Here is a 26,487-nt window from a genome sequence, read left to right on the forward strand (position 1 = left end):
GGGGAAAATTCTACACTGCTTTGGGTAACATCCAGGTTCTCTACAAAGACCAGAGACCTCCAATTCTCCATTACCTATTCATCTCCTATCCAACAGAGGAAATGGCTTGCATACTTTCCTTTGAAACACATTTAATTCTTAAGAAAACTTTTAACAGCAAAGGACTTTAGTCTGTCGGATATCCTGCTCTCTCTGAAGAGCAGTGAAAGGTTTATCCCTACGTTTTCCTCTAGAAGGAGCAGTGTATGCAGAAGTAGACTTGGTTTATTTAAAACTGATTTAGACTGGACTGTAAGATTCAACCATCTCCTTGCTCTGACCCCTCATGGATTTTTGGGGGAAGACCCAGTTGAGTTTTTTAAAGTCTCTATCCTATTCTAAGAGTCAGTTTGGTGTAGTGGTTAAGCCACAGGACTAGAAACCAGGAGACTGTGAGCTCTAGTGCTATCATAAGCACAAAGCCAGCCATCCTCTTTTTCAGCCTTCGGAAGGAGGCATTGGCAAATCACCTCTGAATACCTTGCCCAAGAAAACTGCAGAGTTGTCCACTTAGTCTGACAATGGACAGGGTTGTACAGAAAGGGGGGAAAAACCCCTCTTCCTAATGAATATAGGAAGAAAGGAGAAATCTGCTCTAATTAATTGCTCAAAACAAACCAGATTCATAATTCTAACCTTCCTCAATGCTCTTAGCAGCATCTACTTAAGTGGGGCAATTTCTCCCACCCGGTGACATTTGGGTAACAAAAACCAACCCACGATTGAATCTATGGTTCAAACTCTTCTTGCGAGGGTGAGGAGTTTCCCCGCATCCGCTTCCAGAGGCTCGTATGATAACGAGGCTTCACACTTCTATTATATCCTCCAAAATATCCAGCAATTCCATCAAAAAACAAAAAAAAACCCACAACAACAACCCAGCTGATTGACCTGAGAATCTTCCTCCCTCCAGGATATCCCGCAAAGCTTTGTCTTCCTGTTTCAAAACCTCCTGAAACTTGTTGGTTTTGCGAGAAAAACGCCCTCCGCAAAGATGTCACTGGAATAAAAGTTTTAGCTCCAACAACCACGCATTGCGAATCGCCCCACTTTTGTAAAACTGGTACCACAAGCCCTTATATACTGCAGTCTTAAAAAAAAAAAACTCTACCCGTTTTCTACGTTACTTTAAAAAAAAGCGCAGCTTCCTGCTCGTCCTTTCATAGCCGTAATCCTCGCGACCCACCCTTTTTGGCTTCGAGACAGTTTCTGTAGCTTTTCCACCCCACTTCCTTTTCCCCGCGCCGCCTGCCACGAGGGGAAGGTAATTTTGTGCAACTGGCTGCCGCGGCGGCCGTTTTCCTCCACTTTAAAGTAAATCCCCAACCTTCTTCTCGGTGGTGAAGCGGAAACCGGTTAGTGGGTAGATGAGACGTGACGTGTGAAAAGAAGAGTGACTTTGTACGATTCCCGCCCGCCAGACAACGGGCCAGTCATTCAATGGCCTCGCTGGTGGAAGGCAGAGGCAAGGGAGAAAGCTGGGAGGTGAGGAGCACCCGCACATCTTGGAGCTGAAAAAAAAGAAAGAAAGAAAGAAAGAAAGCGTGGGAACGAGACCTTCCCAATCCGGGCAAAGTTTGTTAGAGCGGAGGTGGGGAACCCACCCGCCCCCTCCTTCACCTCGTGGGGAACTGTAAGGGCATGACTAAGTTCCCGAAGATGATCACATAAAGTCTCGGAAGGGAAGGAGGGAGACTTTTTCCATGTGCTGGAAGCTGCCGGAGAACTTTCTAACACTGATTAATTGTCCTTTCTGGGTGTGTGTTTTGGGGGGAAGGCAATGTCGGAAAGCAGAGGTGCGGTGGGGGACTCATCTTCTCAGGAGCAGAAGCAAGACAAAGAAAGGAAGAAGAAGAAAAGGAGGAAGAAGAAAGATGTCAGGAAGGTGCGGATTGTAGCTTCGAACCTGTTGTCTCCCTGGCCTGACACGGAGACCTCCAGGCAGCCAGCTAATAATAGACTGAAGACCACCAAATACACAGCAGTGTCTTTCTTGCCCAAGAATCTCTTTGAACAGTTCCATCGCTTTGCCAATGTATACTTTGTTTTCATTGCTTTACTTAATTTTGTGCCTGCTGTCAATGCCTTCCAGCCAGAACTGGCATTGGCCCCGGTGCTCTTCATCTTGGCGGTTACAGCAGTCAAGGACTTGTGGGAAGACTATAGCAGATACCGGTCAGACCAGGAGATCAACCATATGGAATGTTTGGTCTATTGCAGGTAATGGGATCAAGAGAATGGTGTGGAAAGTTGAAAAGTGGATCAAAATGAAGAGGATGTGGTGCTGGGTGAACAGAATGGAATGGGAACTAAGATGAATGGGGCAGTTTTGAAAAGTCTGTGCTAGCTGCTAGCTCTTGCTAGCTGTTTACTGCTTTCCCTTTTTTGAGTCAATACAATGACCTCCAGTGACATAGTTAAGTAATGATAGATTATAAGACATCAATGTATCTGTTCCATTTGAAATGTATGAGTGCATTTCACTTACTGGAAAACATAATGCACAACCCCCCCCCTCTCTCCGTCTTTGCAGGGTTCGTGCTATTTCCTACCTTGATGGCTCTCTTAAGTGTCATACTATATGTCCACCACAGATTTTGGATTCTTCATTGATCTTTTACTTTCTTAACTTTCACAAGACTACTAGAAAACTATGTTGTGCTACTATATTAATATGATTATCATCTAGACTGCAGCCCCTAGATTAATTTCTTTTTTTCTGGCAATATATTTAATTTTCATTTCACTACGGTACTTCGATCTGCACATTTCTCTGCATGGGCTTTGTTTATATGAAATCATGCCACAAAAGTTCTATTCTATGCATCTTTTTCTCTGTGGGAGGAAAAAAAAGGCCGCCTTGAGAAATTGGCTGGTGGATTTGCCAAAGATTTTTCCCCGTAGATTGTGGGAAAGTGTAATCATGCTATATTGGCCTACCTCCTGATGGATTTTGGTTGATCACAGTCATCCCAAACTTTGAATTGAAAAGCCAAAAGGCGTTTTGGCTGCCAGGAAAAAGCAGGACTGCTTTAAGGTGATTCAAACAGGTACTTTGTCGATCATTTCTCTGCTGTATGCACTATGTCCAATAGAACTTTGACCCAGCGTAACTTATTTTATGTTCTATAAATTCCATTGAAATAGTTGGGAACATGTGATCAAAGAACCACATGGAAACCAAACTTTTGAATAAACCTACTTATAATTACCACAATGAAGTGAGATTCTGTGAATTACAATGCTTGTGCAAGTCTCATTAAATCCATGTATTAGCGAGTGCAGTCTTGCAGTGTCATATTCTTTTCCCAAAAGTCTCCTTGACTGCCTTTTTAAATTATGTATCTTCACTCAAATTTCTTCCAATTTAATTGATATTGCTAATGCTTGTGAAATATTTTCCTGCTAATTTTAGGCATGGAAAAAAAATTTTCATCCAATATGAACTTAAATGTTGTTAGTGTACTGTTCCCATAACACTGGTAAACATTAAATTACCAAATGAGTGGATACAGTACTTATATTACTGGAATGTAAAATATAAAATCTGTTGTCATTTAAGTTTCATGCAGTGTGAAATTATGACTGAATTCTAAAATGCCTTATTTCATTGGTGCATCTTTGAGATTATTTTACAGCAAAACAGCTATATTTATAGTTACAATATTTAGTAATCCTCTCCTAATAATTTTAAATCTTGTTATAGATTTACAGTTAAATCTTTACTAACCCAACAGAAAATGCTATGGTACATGTGATAGCAAAGCATGAAATAGTTAGGGGTTTTTTTTGTCTTTTCATCTCTACGTGTGACTTGTGTTTTCATTTAATACCATCTTGTCACTTCATTATTTATAGGTGAATTGGTGAAAAGACAAACTTTATTGCCAGTTATTATATTCCTAATCTAACAGACCATGTTTGTTAGAGCATGACCACATTAGGTACAAGTAGTTCTTCACTTACAACAGTTCATTTAGTGATCATTCGAAGTTACAACAGCACTGAAAATAGTGAAATGACCATTTTTCACATTACCTTTTGCAACCTTCTTACAAGCAAAGTTAATGGGGAAGCTAGATTCACTTAACAATCCTAACCGCTACAGTGATTCACTTGTGGCAAGAAAAGTTGTAAAATGTGGCAAAGTTTACCTAATAACTGTTTTGCTTAGCAACAGAAAGTTTGAGCTCAATTGTGGTTGTAAGTCGAGGATTGCCTCTACTGGTCACTGGCCATAATAAAGATTGTGTTCATGTTTCCATTTGCCTTTATTTTTATGCTTATGTTAATGGAGGATGTGTCTGCTTACAATGTCTCAGCTAAAGAGCTAAGGTTTAATCATGCCATGCAAGCCTGCATTAAAAAACTTCGTTTAAAGCAGGGGTGTCAAACTTGCGATGTCATGTGACATGTTGCAATGTATCATGTCTTTTTTTCCATCGCCAGCAATGGGGTGGGCATGGTTTCGGCATGACACATCTGACCTGTGGGCCAGCAATTTGACACCCCTGATTTAAAGGGTAAAGCTCTCTTGTCCTATTATTTAAGTCCCAATGCTGGCTGGAGAATTCTGGAAATTGAAGTCCACACATGTTAAAGTTGCTAAGGTTGAGAAACATTGATTTATCTATACAGGCTTGAAGGGCCAAATGTCTTTTGCTTTGGAAGGAAGTCAGTGCCAGAGGACTGATGTAGCAAATATAGTTCTTAATGAAACTCATCCACAAGTTGTAGTTTCCTGTGATCTTCCTCCTCTGCGGGCCTGACTTGACTTCTTAACTGTTAAGATCCATTATACCTGGGCTGTCAAACTCAATGATCTGGCTTAAAATATCAGTTGATATTTTTAAGCCTTTTCTGTTGTGGTGCCTGCCCTTTTGAATATCAGTCCTCTAGAGCAGGGCTTTTCAACCTTTTCACCCATTGTACCACTTTTAGGATATGGCTACATCCGAGTGCCACCAGTCGCCTAGCAAGGTGTCAAAAACGTGATGACCAAAAAAAAAAAGGAAAAAAGTGATGAAGTACAAGCAGTCCTCGACTTACAACAGTTCACTTAGTGATTGTTTGAAGTTACAATGGCACTGAAAAAAGTGCCCCCCAAGCCACAGCTGAGCAAGACACCTGCCTGCCCGCCTGGTGGCGCTCTTCCTCCTGTCCAAGGTTTTCATTGTTGTGAGCATTTCTGTTGACGATTGGCAGTGAGGGTGGGGTGTGAGGGGTGTTTGGTTTTTATTCCCCCCCCTCTACTGGGTGGTTGCAGCAGGTTTTGGTCACTTCATATGACCCTGGGACACTGTGACCATCATAAATATGAATCAGTTGCCAAGCATCTGAATGTAAATCACAAGACCCTGGAGATGCTGCAACATTCCAGCTGATCGGCGCTTCTTCTGGGCTCAGCAGAAGCGCCGGGATCAGCACTGAGCTCCAGCTGGAGCCTGGCACTGATCCTGGTGCTTCCACTGAGCCCTGACAGCCCTGCAGCTCCAGCCATCTCTCGCTCAGGCTTGTGCAGTGCTGCCACTGGCTCAGCTCATTCCGCTCCTCCGCTACCACTTTTCTAAGATGGTTGTGTACCACCTGCCAGGTCCCAATGTACCACAGGTGGTACCCGTACCACTGGTTGAAAAGCCCTGCTCTAGAGACTACATTGGCCCAACCTGTTGCCTTTCCCAAGGCTTTAAACACGTGGTCTGTCATCAGGCCTGGTGATCTGGGTGTGTGTCTAAGCCTGTGCAAAGGCTGTACTAATCTGTGTTACGGTGTTTTACCTTGGTTGTGAATTATGTGTATGTCTTTTTTTTAATTATTGAGGTTTTTATTCTGTTTTTAATTATTTTTAACCATTCAAAGTCATCCATTTGGAATGAGCAGTCATGTAAATATTCTTTTTTGAAAAAAAAATCAAGTTTTAAAAATTCAGAGCAGCCTCCCTTTCTCTTTGAATTTTGATCATAAATATTCATAATGAATTGAAGGTTGACAAGCTAGTTAGGCTTCCACCCCCCCACTCCCCTTGGACATTTTACTGTATGTTCTAGAAAACAGCAGGAGATATGAGCAGTAGAAGTGTGGTGATAGAACATAGGTACACGCAGGTAGTCCTTGATTTACAACCTCAATAGTGCTCAGAATTTCTATTGCTAAGCAAGACAGTTGTTCGGTTAGTCATGCCCCATTTTATGACCTTTTTTGCCATGGTTAAATGAATCACTGAAATTGTTAAGAGAATCATTGAAGTTGTTAAGTGAATCATGGAGTTGTTAAGTGAATCTGGCATCTCCCCCGTTGACTTTGCTTGTCAGAAGCAACCTAAGAAGATTGCAAAAAAGAAATCCCAGGACCCTTGGGACTGTGTAACAATTTTAAATACAGGCTGGTTGCCAAGCATTCAAAATTTGATCAAGTAACTGTGGCAACAGTCATAAGTGTGACTTCAGTGCCATTGTAATTTTTAAAGATGATTAAATGAACAGTTGAGGACTACTGTAAGTTGAGGACTACTGTAAGTTGAGGACTATTGTAATCTTAAGCATTATGTCATCTGGAACTTATAGTAGAAGCTCTGGATATTTGCAGGGATTTGTTATTGGACAATAAAGAGTAATAAAGACTTTCTGAACTTTGTACATGGAGGATAAAGTTTCACATAGTGGAGATATGAAAAATATATTCTGCAGAATGTTGAGACTTTATTTAAAAATAGAATAATAAGTGAATTAGAAACAAGATATACTGGAAGAGCTTTAGAAGACTTCTCAGATTTTAATCTGTATATTTGTTTATGCAAATCAGATAACAGATTCTTCATCAGTTGCTTCATCTACTTGCTGATATTCTTTGGTGTGCCAGCAGATAACACCAATTACTGTATGTTGAATTTGACCAGAAATGTGAGATAGTGGTAAAGTTCTGAAAAGTAGGATAACTTGCTGTCATGTCTTTTTTGTTGTTGTTGAGAAAAAAATAATCCATCCTTTCAGATTTGAAAATCTGTGTAGTATAGCAAACCACAGTGTTGTAAGTATCACTATAGGAGCAGTAATAGGTTTGGAATTATGGCCAAAGACTGTAATATCAACATATTTGTGTAACAAGGTGCACAACTTTTCATAATTTCTTCTTTCTTTAGTATCACCATCTGTAATAACACCCAATAAAAATAATTGTGGAGTAAACTTTATCTTTCTCTTGAAAATCTTTTGGATGTTCCACCAAATTTTAATCCAAAAAGCTTTTATATTTCTACAAGTCCACCAAATATGAAAGTAAGTAGCATCCAAACTACCACATCTCCAATATTTGGGCTGTAGGTTGGAATACATACAGGACAGCTTTTTAGGATCCAAATGCCATCTATAAAACATTTTATAAAAATTTTCTCTTAAGTTTTGGGCTTGAGTAAATTTTACATTTCTAACCCAAATTACCTCCCAAACATCCAATGGGATCGATTCTTGAACATTTTGAGCCCACTTTACCATGCAATCTTTCACCAATTCCGTTTCTGAATCTAATTCTATTAAAGCATTATAAATTCTCTTTATATGCGCTTGAGTTTGATCTTTAATCTGTTTTACCAAATTTTCATCCATCAGTGTCGAACCAACCTTGTGATCTAACTTCCACCTAGCTTGCAATTGGGTATACTGAAACCAAGACTGTATCATATTTTATTTTATGTTATTTTATTTTTATTTTATTAAATTATATATACCGCCCTTTCCCGAAGGACTTACAGGGCATTTAAAACAACCAGTACAAAAGTTAAAAACAAATTAAAAAAAGATTAAATCATCCCTAAAATTAAAAACCCCAGTTAAAAATTCTCAGCCTGGGCCGGAGAGCTCAAAGAGCCAGGTCTTCAGGTCCCGGCGAAATGTGCGAAGGTCGGGGGCAGTCCTAAGCTCCACAGGCAGCTGGTTCCAGAGGGCAGGCGCACCCACAGAGAAGGCCCTTCCCCTGGGTGTTACCGCCGACAGTCTTTTATCGGCGGCACCCTGAGAAGGCCCTCCCTGTGGGAGTGCACTGGACGAAGGGAGCTTGATGCCGGCAGCAGGTGTTCCCTCAGATATCCCGGACCCAAGCCATTCAGGACTTTATAGGTCATCACCAGCACCTTGAATCTCACCCGGAGGGCAACCGGAAGCCAATGCAGCTCGCGGAGTAGAGGTGTTACATGGGAGTATCGGGAAACCCCCATCACAACTCGCGCAGCCGCATTCTGCACCAGCTGAAACCTCCGAGTGGTCCTCAAGGGCAGCCCCATGTAGAGAGCATTGCAGTAGTCTAGACGGGAGGTCACGAGCGCATGAGTGACTGTGTGTAGGGCATCCCGGTCCAGATAGGGTCGCAACTGGTGCACCAGGCGAACCTGGGCAAAAGCCCCCCTGGTCACGGCTCCTATATGATCTTCAAAATTGAGCCGTGAATCCAGGAGGACGCCCAAGTTGCGAGCCCTATCAACGGGGGGTAACACCTCACCCCCCATCGTTAAAGGTGGAATAATCTGGTTAGCCCAAGATGCCGATACGCACAGCCACTCAGTCTTGGCGGGATTGAGACGAAACCTGTTTCTCCCCATCCAGACCTGAACCACCTCCAGGCAACGGGACAGCACGGCGAGTGCATTGCTAGGTTGGTTCAGGGTGGAGAAAAACTGTTGGGTATCATCAGCATACTGATGATACCCCACCCCGAAAACACGAATGATCTCACCCAGCGGCTTCATGTAGATGTTGAACAGGAGGGGAGAGAGAACCGACCCCTGAGGGACTCCACAAGTGAGAGGCCTCGGGGTGGATCTCTGCCCTCCAGTCAACACTGATTGCGAGCGGCCCAGGAGATAGGAGGAGAACCACCGTAAAACGGTGCCTCCCACTCCCAACCCCTGAGACGCCGCAGAAGGATACCATGGTCGATGGTATCGAAAGCCACTGAGAGATCTAATAGGAGCAACCCCTGTCCCGAGCCCGCCAGAGATCATTCACCAGTGCGACCAATGCCGTCTCCGTGCTGTGCCCGGGCCTGAAACCCGATTGGTATGGGTCGAGATAATCAGTTTCCTCCAGGAACAGAGGAAGCTGATGCGCCACCACACTCTCAACTACCTTCACCAAAAAGCAAAGGTTGGAGACTGGACAATAGTTATTTAAAACAGCCGGGTCCAGGACAGGCTTCTTGAGAAGGGGTCTCACCACCGTCTCCTTCAAGGCGGCGGGGAAGACACCCTCCTTCAAAGAAGCAGTTATTACTGCCTGGAACCAGCCTCGTGTCCCTTCCCGAGCCGCATAAACCAGCCAGGGGGGGCACGGATCCAACAAACAGGTGGTGGAACTCAGCCTCCCTGTGATCCTGTCCACATCATCAGGGGAAACAGGATTGAACTCAGTCCAGATAACATGCTCAAGACCGTCTTATTCCTCCACGTCAGACTCCGCCCAATCAGAGTCCAAGCCGGCCCAGATCTGAGCGATTTTGTCCGTCAGATGATGACTAAACTCCTCGGCCCATCCCTGTAAGGGATCCTCCCTCACCTCCTGATTAAGAAGGGAGCGAGTCATCCTAAACAGGGCGGCCGGGCGATTATCTGTGGACGCGATGAGGGCAGCGAAGTAATTAGCCCTCGCCGTCCTCATCGCAGCAAGATAAGACCTTATAAAGGTTCTTAGCTGCAATCAGTCAGGAGATGATGGTCGGACCATGACAGGGGAATAACGTCCAGTAAACCCCCTCCTAAATCATTCAACCACTGTCCAGATAGGAACACCAAGTCGAGAGTGTGACCCCCCACATGAGTCAGGCCTTGAATTACCTGGGTCAGGTCCATGGACGTCATGGAAGCCATGAACTCCCGAGCTAACTCCGATGACCCTCCCAGGGAAGGCAGTTTGAAGTCACCCAGCACTATAAGCCTGCGGAACTCCACCGCCAACCCTGAGAGGGTGTTGAGCAGCTCGGGCAGAGCTGTTGCCACACAGCTGGGCGCCAGGTGTGTAAGCAACAAGCTCATCTGAACCCGAGAACTCGGCTACCGACCTTAATTGCCAATAATTCCCTACCAGTCTAAGTAATTGCTTATAAGAAAACATATCTAAATTCACACCCATAGATACACCCTCTATTGCGTGTCCAGGAATCCCCCAAATTGGTATTTTATAATTCAACTTATAATAATACTTTTTCCAAACACGCAATAAAGCACTTCTTAAAATATGAGATTTAAAAGCCTCGTCAACTTTTTTATCATAAATCAAATATGCATGCCACCCATATAATAAGTCCCATCCCTCAAGATAAAGTATACTTTTATTTGTTAAATTGAGCCAATCACTAACCAGTGTTAAAACCACTGCATCATAATATAGTTTCAGATTAGGCACCTTAAGTCCCCCTCTTTAAAATCTTTTTGCATCCTGATTCTAAAACTAGCATTATCAGCTCTGTAACTAAGTTCTTTGTCACTGACATTAAAACATGCACTCAAATAATGTATCTCTGAATATTGTTATTATTTGATGCTAATTTTTTGTCCTGTCTTTTCTTTAATCAGAACAGTAAATATGTATGTTTGTGTGATACATGCAGTGCTTTTTTTGTCATAGAACGCACCGGAACATAGTTCCGGCACGTTTTTTCAATGGATTTTCCAAGTTTTAAAAGTAACTTTTGAAAATTTGATGTTTGGTCCACGTGGACTTGAATTGCCCTGTCGAGCGTCGCAGGTTGGTGGCAAAATCATTAAAACAGTACATGCGGGCTGCTTGTGTGACAAGTCTGAGTCATGCATACTTCATCTGCGCTGGTTGTGATGGCATTGCTCGGCTTGTGGCACTGTTCAGCTTGTGATTGGTTGTGTGGTTGCGCGCTGAGTGCTCACTCCAGGCAGCGACCGTTATGTTTTGTTACAAAACTGACGTGTGTGGGTATGTGTACAGTGATTGACTACTTGCAAAAGGTAAATAATTTCTTTATTTTAAAAAATCATTGGTGAATTGAAAATCTTTTTTTAATTTTTAGTGTAAAATTTACTATGAACATTTGCCTTAAAAACAATAAATTAAATTTATGTTAAGAACTGAATATATATTTTTTAAAATAAAAGATAAAAAAGATGTGAGTTCCAGCACCTTTTTTCTTACAAAAAAAGCACTGGATACATGAGTGTGTAAATACTGTCATATCTCTGAACATTTCAAACAAACAGAGTCTCAGAATCCATTCTGTATATTCCATAAGCTCCACAATCAATTTATAAACCAGAGATATGATCTTTAGCTTGTGAAGAAGAGTTTTAAGTGAGCCAAGTCTTTCTTTTATTGATTTTTGAAATTAATGTTATATTAATTTGTGATAGAGGATTCAGAGTCTCTTGGATTCAGGTGGTTTTTACATTCTAATATATCCATTTAAATGTGGTGACTGAACTTATTGTCGGAAGGGGATGACAATAGCAATGCTGGTTCTTCAGCCTAGTGTCCCTTGTGAATATTAGTGTCATTGGAGAGCTTCCTTGGTCACATGCCAAGCTCCATAACCCAACTGTGCAATGTACCAAGGGATCAATCTCTTATTTGTATGAACAGTTCTATGTATCACATAGGACATTTGGGAAAAAAATAATGATGCACGTTTGCAGGCTGGTGTTTTATTTCAAAAAGATCCATTTGTTTAGGGGAAAAAGAACAATTGAAAGATGAATTCAGGTGATGGAGAGTCTCAGAAATGATTGGAGTCGATGTCACCATATTTCCTTATGGTCGAAGGTTGTTTTGAGTTGGCTGTGCCCTTTATGGAAGGCATTGTACATGAGTGTCAGTAGTCTATTTCCAAACTGGCAAATATGTTTACATTCCCCAAATGTTGGGTAGCTGCCACGTAAACTATCCAAAATGCACAGCAACAAATATGGAGATTTTTTTAACCATAATGCTAATGGCTGCTCTGCATTTTTAGGACTTGTAGAATATTGTCAGTGATGCCAGGGTCAGCATAGCTGTTAACGCAGTTATTGTAAAAAGAGATCCTACGGGTAAAATTTACAATGATTTCTACACATAAGCAGCCATGATGGCACAGTGATTAGAATGCAGAATTGCATGCTAATTCTGCCGACTGCCAGCAGTTTGATTCTTACTGGCTGAAGGTTGACTCAGCCTTCTATCCTTCTGAATCAGCATATTGATTCTGTAAACCACTTAGAAAGGGCTATAAAGCACTATGAAGCAATATATAAGTCTAAATGTTATTGCTATTGCTATATGCAAATACATCTCTAGCCTAGCTTTCCTCCATTTTTTTTCTCTGAACATCTGGATTTGAATTTACAACTATAGACAAATGTCACCACATTTTTAAAAATTCAACTTAAAAAAAGAGAGCTGGCTGTTTTAGATGGAATGAATCAGTTGCCTAAAACAATGGATGTGGAAGGGTAGAGGTTAACAACGAAGATATAGATGACAAAGTTCTATGTTGTTTTTGTGGTCCCTCAAAAGCTTAGATGCAGTCTTCAGAGCCCTCCCAGTTGTTGACAGAATTTTAATGACCATATGGAATAATTATGTAATCTTTCAAATAACCAAATGAAGAAATTATGATTATTTTCAAATAATACTATTTAATTTAAATTTAAGTAAATAATAAATGAAGGATAAATAAATGTATACACTTCTCAAAGGCCAGCTTCCAGTCCAATTTGCTCCAGAAAGAAAGTATCTACTGTAGGTTAAATTTTGACACTTTAACTTTCTGTTCTGTTTGTATCACTGCCTATCTGTTGTGTTTGTCTGGGTATAGAGCTAATCATTTAAATCCATTGCTCCAGCATTCTTGATGGAAGAATTTTATGATAGACTTATATCATGTAAAGCTAACAATATAACTACAGACAATGACTGTTGCTAAAAAGCACTCTACTAGTGCTGCACTTTGCTGCAAAACTACTATAATTAGTTACCTAGATGATAAGTGTGGAGTAAATCTCTTTGGACAATTATATGTTCTGTGTTTATGACTGTCTGTGGCTAGTTGTGTTGTTGTTTCTTTACAACTGCTTATGAAATATGTGGGCATTAGGGTGTTTTTCCAAGTTGTTAGGGCAGTGATCAGATAGATGACTGGGCAATTGGTTCTTTTGGATCCAGAGATAATAAGCATATCAGTAAATAAAGGATTTTAAGTTTTATTATTAGCTCAGGCAAAAGATTTAAAAGTATAACATAAAAAGCAAACATATCAAGCAGAATGATACCCAAATCTCTTATAAGCTGCCAGGAGTTCCTTAATAATGACAGCAAAGATACCTGAAGGGTGGCTAGTTTCCACAATATCCTGTGCTAGGTTTTGTGCGGAAGCTCCCAACAAATAACAACATCCCCAAGATATTTATCAAAACCTAGCACCATGACTTCATGGCCCTGGTTTGGTCATGGACTGAAAAATCTGACCATGACTGGGTGACACATGATTTGGGATGAGAATTGAAAATATGCTCCCCCCTCCCCCTTCAGTAACTAAGTAGGTTAGCTCACAATGGGCTCTAAACTTTTAGACTTTTCTGAATGTGAAGGAGAAATTAAAAGGTGCCACTAAACATTGAAATAACAGTAGTCTTTCACATTGCCACTACAAAGCAATCATTTGGTATTTTTCTACATAGTTGCCAGAATCTTGCTAGTGAGCCATGCCAAAAAATTTGCCAGACTATTAAAAGCAGGTGATCAGAGAACTAGTGGGTACTTTGATATTTAGAACATTTTGTGGAAGTACAGCATGGAGACGGCATTGGTTGTGCTGGTGAATGATCTCTGGTGGGCTCGGGACAGGGGTTGTTCCTCTGTCCTAGTCCTATTAGACCTCTCAGCGGTTTTTGATACCATCGACCATGGTATCTTACTGCAGCGCCTCAGGGGTTTGGGAGTGGGTGGCACTGTTCTACAGTGGTTCTCCTCCTACCTCCTGGGCCGCTCACAGTCGTTGATGGGAGGGCACAGTTCCGCCCCGAGGCCTCTCGTTTGTGGAGTCCCTCAGGGGTCGGTCCTCCCTCCCCTCTTGTTCAACATCTATATGAAGCCGCTGGGTGAGCTCATTCGTAGTTTTGGGGTGGGGTATCAGTATGCTGATGATACCCAGCTTTTTCTTTCCACCCCGAACCAACCCAGTGATGCCCTCGATGTGATGTCCCATTGCCTGGAGGCGGTCCGGGTTTGGATGGGGAGAAACAGGCTTTGACTCAATCCTGCCAAGACTGAGTGGCTGTACATACCGGCATCTCGGATTAACCAGTCTATTCCATTGTTAACTATGGGGGGTGAGGTGTTACCCCCCGTAGCTAGGGCCTGCAACTTGGGCGTCCTCCTGGACTCACGGCTCAGTTTGGAAGATCATATAGGAGCTGTGGCCAGGGGGGCTTTTGCCCAGGTTCGCCTGGTGCACCAGTTGCGGCCCTATCTGGACCAAGATGCCCTACATACAGTCACTCATGCGCTTGTGACCTCCCGGATAGGCTACTGCAATGCTCTCTACATGGGGCTGCCCTTGAGGACCACTCAGAGTCTTCAGCTGGTGCAGAATGCGGCCGCAGAAGTTGTGATGGGGGTCTCCCGATACTCCCATGTAACGCTTCTTCTGCGTGAGTTGCATTGGCTTCCAGTTGCCCTCTGGGTGAGATTCAAGGTGCTGGTGATGACCTATAAAGCCCTAAATGGCATGGGTCCGGATTATCTTAGGGAGCACCTGCTGCCAACATCCACTTCCCATCGTCCTGTTTGCTCCCACAGGGAGGGCCTCCTCAGGGTCCCGCCGGTCAGGGAGTGCCGGCGGGCGATCCCCAGGGGGAGAGCGTTCTCGGTGGGCGCGCCTGCCCTATGGAATCAGCTGCCTGTGGAACTCCGGATCGCCCCTGACCTTCGCTCGTTTCGCCGGGACCTAAAAACTTGGCTATTTGACTTAGCTGGCCTGGACTGAGGGGTTTTAAGGTTTTAAATTTTAAATTTTAAGCTGTTTTGGGGATATTAATTTAATTTTATTTTAATTTGTACATTGCACTGTTTTAATTTGCCCTGTAAACTGCCCTGAGTCCTTCGGGAAAAGGGCTGTATATAAATCGAAACAAATAAATAAATAAATAAAATAAAATATGTATTTTAAATAGAAGTATGGACACTTCTCTGAAGCTCTTAGCTGAGTAATTTAGAAGCCATTGAATGGTGTTTCGTTACCTTTATTTTTGCACTTAAAAGAAGAACAAATGAACTATTTCAAAAATATATTTAAACTCTTAATATTTATAAGATTTAATATCTTCTAAAGGATCTATCGTCTTTATTTCTTCCTTATATAATTTATGGTTGATTTTTTGATTGATTATATCTTGTTGCCTCCAGATTTCAAACTGAAAAGTAATCTTACCACCTTAGATGTTGAAATAGAATCAAATCAATTTGGATATGTTGAATAAATATTTTCTTTTGTATATAAAGTGTTGTCTTTTGATTCACTCACAGAATTCTGGGTTTGTATATGATAGTAACAATGATTTTGCTGTCTCTAATTTTTTAAGCATTGTAAGCTGGGTAAATGGACTGTGCCAGTTTTTAAAATGGAAAATCTGATCATAATAATAAAAAAGAAAGTTTTGTGATAGTTTCTAGAGTGGGGGTGTCAAACTGCCGGCCTACGGGCTGGTTTCATCATACCGAAGCCGTGCCCACCCCATTGCCAGCAATGCAAAAAGAGTCGCGATACGTCGCAACATGTCACATGACGTGGTGAGTTTGACACCCATAGAGACTCAAATAAAGAACATAGTTTATTTAAAACATAGAACAGCCCTCAGTAGTTTCATCCAGCTATCTGAAATATCTTGTTATCTGAGCACATTATGTAACCTACAACTAACCCTGAATTTGAATAACCTCTGTGTAAATAGCATTTTGGATAACCGAAGTTCTGATAGTATCAAAATATCTTGGCTGCCCTGTCAGAATTTTTATTTATTTACTGTATGTGCCACCCATCCCATGGTTGAAGTGCTTCTGGATGGCTTTCTGAATAATAAAATGATCAATATGAAAAACAATTAAAATTAGTAAGAATTACGTGGAGATTAAAAATTAAGGGGTGGAGTCTTCTCTCTTATCCCCTCAACCATCTTCAGCATAGAGTGTCCCCATTGGATGCACAAACTAACTGGCAGAGTCACATTTTAAGGCCCTTCTAGAAAGCCAAGAGGATAGGGGAAGACTTTACCACCACTGGCATGATATTCCAAAGGGCTTTTCTCCTGAATCATGCCATCCAAAATTCCTTGAGAAACAGGATCCGCAGCAAGCCCCTTCTACTGGAACAAGTAGGACAAGCTAATCTCATTGGACCAATTGCTTGATACACAATGATGCTTCCTATTGGTTTCCCCCCCCCCCAACAAATTTCATTACTTTTAAGGCTTAGAACGTACTATATTTGCATGCAGGTGTAACTGCTAGGAATTTTAAATTTAACACCACAAGATTCATGAACCTAAAAAAGGAGGCAATTATAGTCAGATACGTGAATAGGATTAGGCCCAAAGCCAAGAGTTTTTTCTAGGATTCCTTTTACAGCGCACATTATATCCTACCACCCAAACCCAGTTATCTCTCACCGTTATTCCTGATAATTGGAGAACATCTGTTGAAATTCCAGGAACACTTTGAAGTGGATTATTGCTAGTATTTATAGGTATTCCTTAATGCAGACATGTCAAACACAAGGCCCGGGGGCCGGATCCGGCCCGCAACGTGGTTTCATGTGGCCCGCGAAGCCATCCTGGAAACAGTGAGGGAACGGCCCCCACTGCCTTGGCCCTGGCCCAGAGACCCTCCTTCTGCCAGAGACCCTCAGATCTGTCCCACTCCTGCCCAGGCCCCCATAGGCACCCTTGATGTGAACGATGTAGAGCTGGCCACGCCCACCCAGTAGGCCATACGCACTCTATCCATGCCCACCCAGTAGGCCATACGCACTCTAGCCATGCCCACCCAGTAGGCCACACCCACCCTGGCCATACCCACCTGGCCCCCTGAGGGCAACCGCAATGCTGATGCGGCCCTCAATGAAATTGAGTTTGACACCCCTGCCTTAATGCATCAGAACCTTGAGAGGTGATTTTTTTTTTCCGTCTCTCACTTTTTCCTGCTGTGAAAGGCATAATTTGAAGGTGTCTTGATCCTTGAGGCTCTTTTCATCTCTTTCTCTCTCTTTTTTCCCCTTTAGATAAAACATAGAATGAATGAAGCACTGAAAAAGGCTTCTTCAAGATAACTTCCAGTTCCTTGATATAATATTTGCCATGAGGGGACAGAGGAGGAAGGATTATGAGAGAAGTGGGCTTCTGCCAAGGATTGGTTTTAACAGGCTCTTCTGAAATTCTCAGTGTGAGCTATAGCATCCCTGCTTATGCATAAATATTTCCAATGAAGCAGTATCCATCTTATCCCAAGACAGCTTATATAGCCAATTATAGCTGTGAGAGCAAAAGGCAACTCCAAGAGGGGAAAAATGCCTTTTCCCTCAGTGTTTTAATTAGGTGTGAACATGAGTAAATCAAATAATGGTCAAACAAGATTAAAGGTATTAAAGGTTCGTAAAGGTATTCTTTACCAACTCTCTACTAGTATAAATTCATTGGGTTTTTTGTGAAGGATCTGGATGTGTCTTCAAATAAAGGGATAAAAATCCATTGTTAACAAAGAGATGCAAAGAAATTAGCTGTGAAACTGAATGTTACAATTAAGTTGAATATCCCCTGGACTGCATCACATTTTGACAGGTCTGCACACCCTTGCAGCCATTAAGCTGAAAGTAACACTGAATGCCACTTGCACTATAATTCCTGGGCCTCTAAAATCAAGAAGCATTCTAACATACCTAGCAAACCACAAATAGTAATCTGGGTTTACGTTTAAGCAGATCATGTGTTGAACATGCCTGCATTTTGAAGCATAGAAATCTAAATTTCCTACCAAAGATTTATTTGTTTTAGAATTTGCAAGTGGAAAATGGCTTTCAGTGTATTGCTGAACAGCATCATATAGAACAATTTATTTTATTTATTTTTATTTAGTTATATTTATATACCGCCCTATTCCCTGAGGACTCAGGGCGGTTTACAGGGAATTAAAAATCCAAAATACAAAAATTAAGAACCAAATTAAAAAATATTAAATTAACCCTGTAGTCAGTTAAAAAGAACCCCAAATTAAAAATTCCTCCTCAGTCTGGGCCCGAGAGCTCGAAGAGCCAGGTCTTCAGGCCCCGGCGGAATGATCGAAGGTCGGGGGCAGTTCTCAGCTCCACCGGCAGCTGGTTCCAGAGGGCAGGCGCTCCCACCGAGAAGGCCCTATCCCTGGGTGTCACCCGCCGGCAGTCTCTTACCGGCGGGACCCTGAGCAGACCCTCCCTGTGGGAGCGCACTGGGCGAAGGGCAGTATTGATAAATAATGTACTTATAATATTATTCTGTGCACTTAACACAATATAAAAATAGATCAAATCATTTACATACATGTATAGATGTTTATTGCTTTTACTCACCAGTTTCTTAAAAAATACCAGTTCTGATTTAGAAGAAAAAGATCTTGAACTTCTGGCTAAGATTAAGCATGTGTCTGATCAGAGGTTTGAGCTGGAGCAGATATATAAGGCGGACAGTTTTAATGCCTTCTTGCAAAGACACTACTACATCAATACTGTATAAAATGTAGTGAGGGATATTTTTTGGGGTATAACTTTTGATGTTGATGGTTTTGTGCATTGAAAATACATTAATCAGAACTTTTGAGGTGGAGCCAGCCTGCTGGCCTTTCTGCTCTCCTTCTATTTTTTTAAAAAATAATATAGGTACTTCTGCAGTATCAGTTCAGATGGACCGAAACCTGGCAGGAGTATCACAATGACAGTGCTATGAAAGATGATGCAATGCAGCAGCAATAGCAGTTGAAATAAGGGCAACAGATGTTACTACTTTGCAGCTTCCATTTTCATTCTTTTCAAAGACTTTTCTTGGCCTTCACACTTGGAAGCTATTCACAAGTGTGACTTTTGTGAATTGGCTACATTTCGGGGTAGCTGAAGCTTGGCAGGGCACTCTGGTAGGGCCTGTCTTTTGTCGTTTAATGTTTTTCCACTGACTGCCTTCAGAAGATATCAAAGTGGGTCCTGCCAGGAGTCTGGCAGATCCTAGGATGCCAGTTGCTGATGCCAAACCTGAGCAAGAATACATAATATGTTCTGGGTTTGCAATATTGAGTGTTCTAAGCCTGGGATGATATTCCTGTGTTTTGAGTGTTTTGCCTATATTCGGACCAAAATGGGATCTAATATCCTAAGTTCATGACTTGCTAATTTTTTTAATTGTAGTTGATTAATGTGCTGCTATATGTGCTAAATTTGGGAAGGCTGACTCTGACAAATGTAAAAGCACGTGAAGTGCTCCTTACATCCTTGGTGCTTTCTCCTGGATGTAATTTGCCCATGTTCCTTGGATTGTATTTTAAGAGATGTTGCAGGAAGGCCAGTTCATAATGTAAATATGGCCAGTTCATAATGTAAATATGGTGCAGGATACTCATATGTGTCGACAAATTGCCTCTGTCAAGCATAGGCAAAAAAAAGGTACCTTTCTGTATTGTGCCTTGCTAAGGTTAATAAGTTCTGTTGTTTGCTTGTGGGATATTTTTTAAAAAATCAAATTCTCTCAAATTCTGTCTGTTTATTGTAATTCTTATACTAGTTTGGAGTTAACACAGGAACAAATGAGGAAGTTGAAGCTTGGTTAAATTTCTAATATTCCCTATCAGGGGAAAAAAAAGACTTTTAAAGTTCTTATTTTGTTGGAATGTAGCTATGTCTGTTTATTCTATTGGTATACAGGTAGTCCTTGACTTAGAACCATAACTGACCCCAAAATTTCTGCTGCTAAGCAAGGAAGTTGTTGTGAGTCATGCCCCATTTTATGACCTTTTTGTCATGATTGTTAAGCAAATCACTACACTTGTTAAGTGAATTATGCAGTCATTAAGCAAATCTGTGTTCCCTTTTGACTTTGCTTGTCAAAAGCTCCCTAAAAAGGTTGTAAATTACAATTCAGGACCCTGGGACACGACAACTGTCATGAATATATGCCAGTTGCCATATTTGATCACATGATTGTGGGGGGATGCTGCAATGGTCATAAATGGTCGTACGTGTGATAAGCTGGGCATGTCACTTTTTACATTGCTGTTGTAATTTTGAAAGGTCATTAAGCAAATAGTTGTAAAAGGTTATTTTTACTACAGGAATCTATGGCTGGGTTGTGTTTGTGCTTTGGACTTTTTCAAATTCATTGACAATTGTTACAAACAGAATGCAGCACATTTTATTTCATTTTAAATAAGTGGTTTGAATTGCAGACATGTGGCTACATAGATCCAGTGCTATCTATTGTACAACTGTCTCAGAACAGGATGCTAGGGGAGTGACTTCCTCTCAAGAAGAAAATTTTCAGTGTAATTGGAGTATTGCCAACCCAGCACTTAAGAGCTTGAGGTGAATAGAGGTATAAAATAAATCAGATTTTATTTCCTTTACATGGCACATTTTGGTGTGTGTGTTTTTTATTTTTATTCTAAATAATATTTTATTTGCTTATTCCATATAGTGCATAAAATAGGAAAGGACACAGGGTGACTTCCTTTGTGCAACTGGGCAAAACAAAAACCTAAAATACAGATAAATTCTCTTAGCAGTCATTTCCCACTATATTAAAACCAGCTAATGATTGTTGCTGATTTCCAAGCAAGCTGAATAACGTTCATATTTTCCCTTAGTGTAGGCCATGAACTAGAGTTAATAGTTGTAAGCTACTAATGTAGGCCGTTCGCGACAGTTAATAGTTCAAAAACAATGATTAGCTGTGGCTGTGGAGCTTGATAGTGTCCTGAAGACCCTCTTCCACCTTTTTATTAACTTTAATATTGAATTTTAACTATTTTACTTCTTATATAAATTTTATATATAGTTTTTATATTTTAATATTTTACTTGTATGTTGTTCAGAGTTTGTGAGGGAGATGGTTGATTTCTAAATTTTTTTTTAATTCCATTTAATTCCATTTGATAAATAAATAGAATTTGTCCATGAAGTTTGTTCATTTTTGCTTATCAAATTGAGACATATAATGGTTTATGAACTTCCTGGAAGATGAGGTATTTTTTTTTCTTTGAGGCAAAATATTAAATCTCACATGGAGGAACAGGCATGTTGCTGGATAACTGTTACTTTTATAGCAGCCGGGCTCAATCTGGGAGCATTAAACTGATATGGAATCTTGTAAGAATGGGGCTGTTTGCTAAAACATATGGTTGATCAACGAACTTTTAGTTATTGACTCAGTAATTTAATAGCAACTGGAAATGGAATAAATTGTCAGTAGGGCAAAGGAAAATCTTACTGAAAGAGCACCATCATCTTTGCTAGTTTCAGTTACTCTTTGTCTGATAACTGTATCTCTCCACTGGTGTTAACTCTGCCTTTGCTATGGGTTTTCTTATAATATTGTATACTACAATATTTAGTATTTAGTATTCCTTTATCCAAAAATCAGCCCATACTGATTTTTTTGATTGAAATCAATGGAATGCCAGATTTCCATGCAGTTTTACAGTTGAAACTTCTTTTGCAGTTGTGAAGCTTCAGGAAGGGGAATTAAGCTTCTTTTCCTAAATAAATTTCCCAATTTAATTTCCACATTCAGTCATGTTGGGAAAACAAAATGCACATTGTATGTCCTTGGATTTTTTTTTTCCAGTAGAGCAAATTATTTTTGTTTTGTTTCCTTTGGGAAATAGGTGTTTTAGATCTCATTATAAGAGGAACAGCATAGGCTGAAAGGATCTTTCCGTTGCTGCTATTCAGATAAACATTGTCACACTGTTTCAGATTTCCTTTTCTCTAACTATAGACCAACACAGAAGCCCGCATATACAAGCACATAGACATGCATGCACTTGCATTCTGCTAGCATTTATTGATTCATGTGTCTCTGGGGTGTGAAGGCTCACACATTGTTCTCCTGGACACTCTATTTTTCGGTTTTCTGAGCTGACAAATATGTGCTATCACTTTAATTTCTGAGACATTACGTTTTTATCAACTTTATGTGAAGCAGTAACATGTGAACCTCCAAGGAAGAATATTGTAAAAGAAGGACCAGGAAGTAGAAATCTTTAAATATGTTTACCTTTGTCCAACATGATACTTTGTAACTTTAAACTAAGATCTGACCTGGAAAGTTAACACAACCCAGGTGGCTAGAAAGGCCCAACAGAGGCTTCACTTTCTTAGGATCTTGCGGAAGAACAGGGTAGAACAACAGCTAATGACCCTCTTTTACCGGTCTACTATAGAGAGTGTCCTCTTGTATGGTATTGTGGTTTGGTTTGCTGGTCTGACAGCCACGGATAGGAAAGTATTACAGAGGGTGGTGAGCACAGCACAAGACATTGTGGGCTGTCCCCTGACATCACTGGATGACATCGCCAGGGCTCGCTGCCTTGGAAGAGTGAGGAAAATTCTCAGGGATGACTCACACCCTGGACGGTATCTCTTTACTCTCCTACCATCGGGAAGGAGATATACTGTAGGAGTATAGCCAGCCGTACCAACAGGCTGAAAAATAGCTTTTATCCGTGGGCTGTTAGGCTTTTAAATGGGACATAATCTTATGCAGAATTGACTTGGGAGGCCGGTGTGTGGTGTAGTTGGTTCACATAGTGTGGTAGGATGGAGGGTTTGTTGTCATTGTGTGTTGGGGGGAGAGAGCACGGGGGGAGGCTCAGCTAATCTCAATGTACACAAGTTGTACTTTGACAATAAAGGTTTATTATTTATTATTACTCAGGCTCTAGTTTCAAAGCGCTCCTGATGGACTTGAACAATGGATATTTCCCAACAAAATACAGTTCAGTGGTAGTTCTGTGCTGAAGTAGGAAAAATGAAACATTATTTAATTCATTTATATCCTACCTTTATTATTTTTGCAAATAACTCAAGGCAGCAAACATATCAACACACCTTCCTCCTCCTATTTTCCTCACAACAACAACCCTGTGAATGTAGGTTGGTCTGAACGAGACTAACTGGCACAAAGTCACCCAGATGGCTTTCATGGCTAAGGTGGCTTGAACTCATGGTCTCCTGCTTTCTAGCCTGGTGTCTCAATCACTACACTGTATAATGTCAAGATATGCAGTAGTTGGCTTGGCAGCAGTACTTTTGAGAGGAGTCTGGATACCGTGATAGATTAAATGTGAGCAACAGGTGCCCAAAAAAAGTCAATGCAATCTTGTATTGCATCATCAGAAGTATAATGCCAAGATCAGAGGAAGTGATAATCCTGATCTACACTGTAGGTTAGACTTCACCTGGGATACTGTGTCCAGTTTTGGTTGCTACATTGCAAGACAGATGCTGAAGAACTAAAAAGTGTGTGGAGAAAACCAACAAAGATGATTAAGGGCATCAGAAAGTAAAATAAACTGGTTATTTTTTAATAAATGCGTTACTCTATTTTCTATTTCAGGGTATAGAAGCCAGGGATCTTCCAATAATAGCAACAGTGTTATCCTCAGTGTATGATAAAAAAAAATACAAATGTTGGCCATCATAACAGTAGAAAAGTTGGGGGTATGTTTTTTGTGTTAAGAAAGCCAAGAATACCTTTTAAATTTTGTTTTACATCAGAACAGAAGTTAGTAGAAAGAAGTGGTTTTCCATTCTGCCTCTTCCCTTCTCCGTAAATTTCTCCTTATAATGGGCAAAAGATGAACTTATTTTGATCAAAACCATGTAAACATTACTCTTTTTCAAAGCTAGTCTTTTTGTCTGTAATGAGCAATTTTTCCATGACCAACTGGTACATTTTTATATATTTTTTCTGTTTTCTTTTTTTCTTCAGCCCTCTGGGCTACAAGGGAGTGAAGTTGCACCCCCAAAAAGGAGAAGGTTTTAGTTTTCTCCATTGTTCCCACTATTTTTAGAGGAAGTATTTTAAGCATTATTTTAAGCTGATTTTAAAATAATCAAAGAATTATTTAAATAACAGCAGCATTTAACATGTCATAGACCCAAAAGAAGGCTATAGGTATAGACATCCCTGCTTCAAACTATCAGCAGAAACATAGGATATAACACCTGGTAAATAGATGTATGAAATAGGGTGCGTGAAAATGAAATCGGGGTTTGAGTGAATTACTATCAGAATTTACCTTAGGAACAGTAGAATACAAGTCCATGGATGCAATTTATTTATTTATTTATTTATTTATGGGACTTATATGCCGCCCTATCTCTCGAAGGACTCAGGGCGGCTAACAACAATAAAAACAATACAAAAGTTAAAAGAAATTAAATAAACAGCCCCAATAAATAAGTTAAACTAAACAATTAAAAATTAAAAAACATTTTAAAAAACCCTGTTGTCAGTCCAGGTCAGCCTGATGAAAAAGGAATGTTTTAAGGCCATGGCGAAAGGACCGGAGATCCGGGGCCATCCGGAGCTCAAGGGGAAGTTGGTTCCACAGGGCTGGCGCTCCCCTGGGGGTCGCCAGCCGACATTGTCTAGCCGACAGCACCCTGAGGAGGCCCTCTCTGTGTGAGCGCACTGGGCGATAGGAAGTCGTTCCCGGCAGCAGACGGTCCTGCAAATATCCCGGGCCTAGGCCATGTAGGGCTTTAAAGGTAAGTACCAGCACCTTAAATCTCACCCGGAAGACAACCGGTAACCAATGCAGCTCACGCAGGAGGGGTGTAATATGGGAGTATCGGGATGCTTCCATCACTACCTGTGCGGCCGCATTCTGCACCAGCTGGAGCCTCCGGGTGGTCTTCAAGGGCAGCCCCATGTAGACAGCATTGCAGTAATCTATACGGGAGGTAACGAGTGCTTGAGTGACCGTACGTAGGGCATCTCGGTCCAGATAGAGGCACAACTGGTGCACCAGGCGAACCTGGGCAAATGCCCCCCTGGCCACGACTCCAATATGATCTTTAAAACTGAGTCATGAGTCCAGGAGGACCTAAATTGCATGCCCTATCAACGGGAGGCAACACCTCTCCTCCCATAACCAAAGATGGAACCTCTTGGACAAGTCAAGATGCCGGTACGTAAAGCCACTCAGTCTTGGCCGGGTTGAGCTGGAGCCTGTTCTTCCCCATCCAAATGCGTACTGCTTCCAGGCAATGGGACTTTAGATCGAGGGCATCGCTGGGTTGGTTCGGGGTGGAGATGAAAAGCTGGGTATCATCAGCATATTGATGATACCTCACCCCGAAACCACAGATGATCTCACCCAGTGGCTTCATATAGATGTTGAACAGGAGGGGCGAGAGTACCGACCCCTGAGGCACCCCACAACTAAGGGGCCTAGGGGTTGACCTCTTCCCTCCTGCCAACACCATCTGCAAACGGCCCGAGAGGTAGGAGGAGAACCACCATAAAACGGTGCCTCCCACTCCCAATCCCTCAAGACATCGCAGCAAGATACCATGGTCGATGGTATCAAAAGCTGCTGAGAGGTCTAATAGGACCAGGACAGAGGAATAACCCCTGTCTCGGGCCCGCCAGAGATCATCCACCAGCGCGACCAATGCCGTCTCTGTGCTGTACCCGGGCCTGAAACCCAATTGGTATGGATCCAGATACTCAGTTTCCTCCAGGACCAAGGGGAGCTGCCATGCCACCACACTCACAACAACCTTCGCAAGGAAGCGAAGGTTGGAGACAGGATGAAAGTTATTTAAAATAGCTGCATCCAAGGCAGGTTTCTTGAGGAGGGGCCTTACCACCGCCTCTTTCAAGGTGGCAGAGAAGCACCCCACTTTACTTTATCCTATATGATTTAATTTAATTTAATTTAATTTTAGTGAATTTATATATCGCCCTTTCCCAAAGGACTCAGGGCGGTTTACAGGGTATATAAAAAAAATCAATACAAAAATTAAGAACAATTTAAAAAGATTAAACTAAGTCCCTGAAAAAATATAAAACCCCAGTTAAAACCCCCAATTAAAACTCAGCCTGGGCCGGAAAGCTCGAAGAGCCAGGTCTTCAGGTCTCAGCGAAATGATCAAAGGTCATGGGCAGTCCTAAGCTCCATGGGAAGCTGGTTCCAAAGGGCAGGCGCCCCCACCAAGAAGCCCCTCCCCCTGGGTGTCATCCTCCAGCATTCTTTGACCTGCGGCACCCTGAGAAGTCTCTCCCTGTGGGAGCGCACAGGACGAAGGGAGCTTGATGCCGGCAGCAGGTGTTCCCTCAAATATCCCGGACCCAAGCCATTTAGGGCTTTATAAGTCATCACCAGCACCTTGAATCTCACCTGGAGGGCAACTGGAAGCCAATGCAGCTCGCGGAGCAGAGGT

General features: G+C 41.6%; 1 protein-coding gene across 3 annotated transcripts in view; it reads left to right on the forward strand.

The window, feature by feature from the left end:
* Nucleotides 1-576: 576 nt before the first annotated feature.
* The window catches only part of ATP10A (ATPase phospholipid transporting 10A (putative)), a 178,553-nt gene continuing 152,642 nt past the window's right edge, over nt 577-26,487 (forward strand). Inside the window, exons 1-2 of one of the 3 annotated variants that reach the window (XM_083361489.1) lie at nt 1,293-1,303; nt 1,817-2,259. In XM_083361489.1, coding sequence (XP_083217615.1) covers nt 1,820-2,259 — 440 coding nt within the window. In that variant the 5' untranslated portion in view covers nt 1,293-1,303; nt 1,817-1,819. Of the gene's footprint in view, nt 2,260-26,487 lie in introns of all 3 variants that reach the window. The other 2 variants (XM_083361488.1, XM_083361490.1) reach the window with 2 other exon arrangements.

This window comes from Vipera ursinii (assembly GCF_947247035.1).
Source record: "Vipera ursinii genome assembly, chromosome: 4".
NCBI lineage: Eukaryota > Metazoa > Chordata > Lepidosauria > Squamata > Viperidae > Vipera > Vipera ursinii.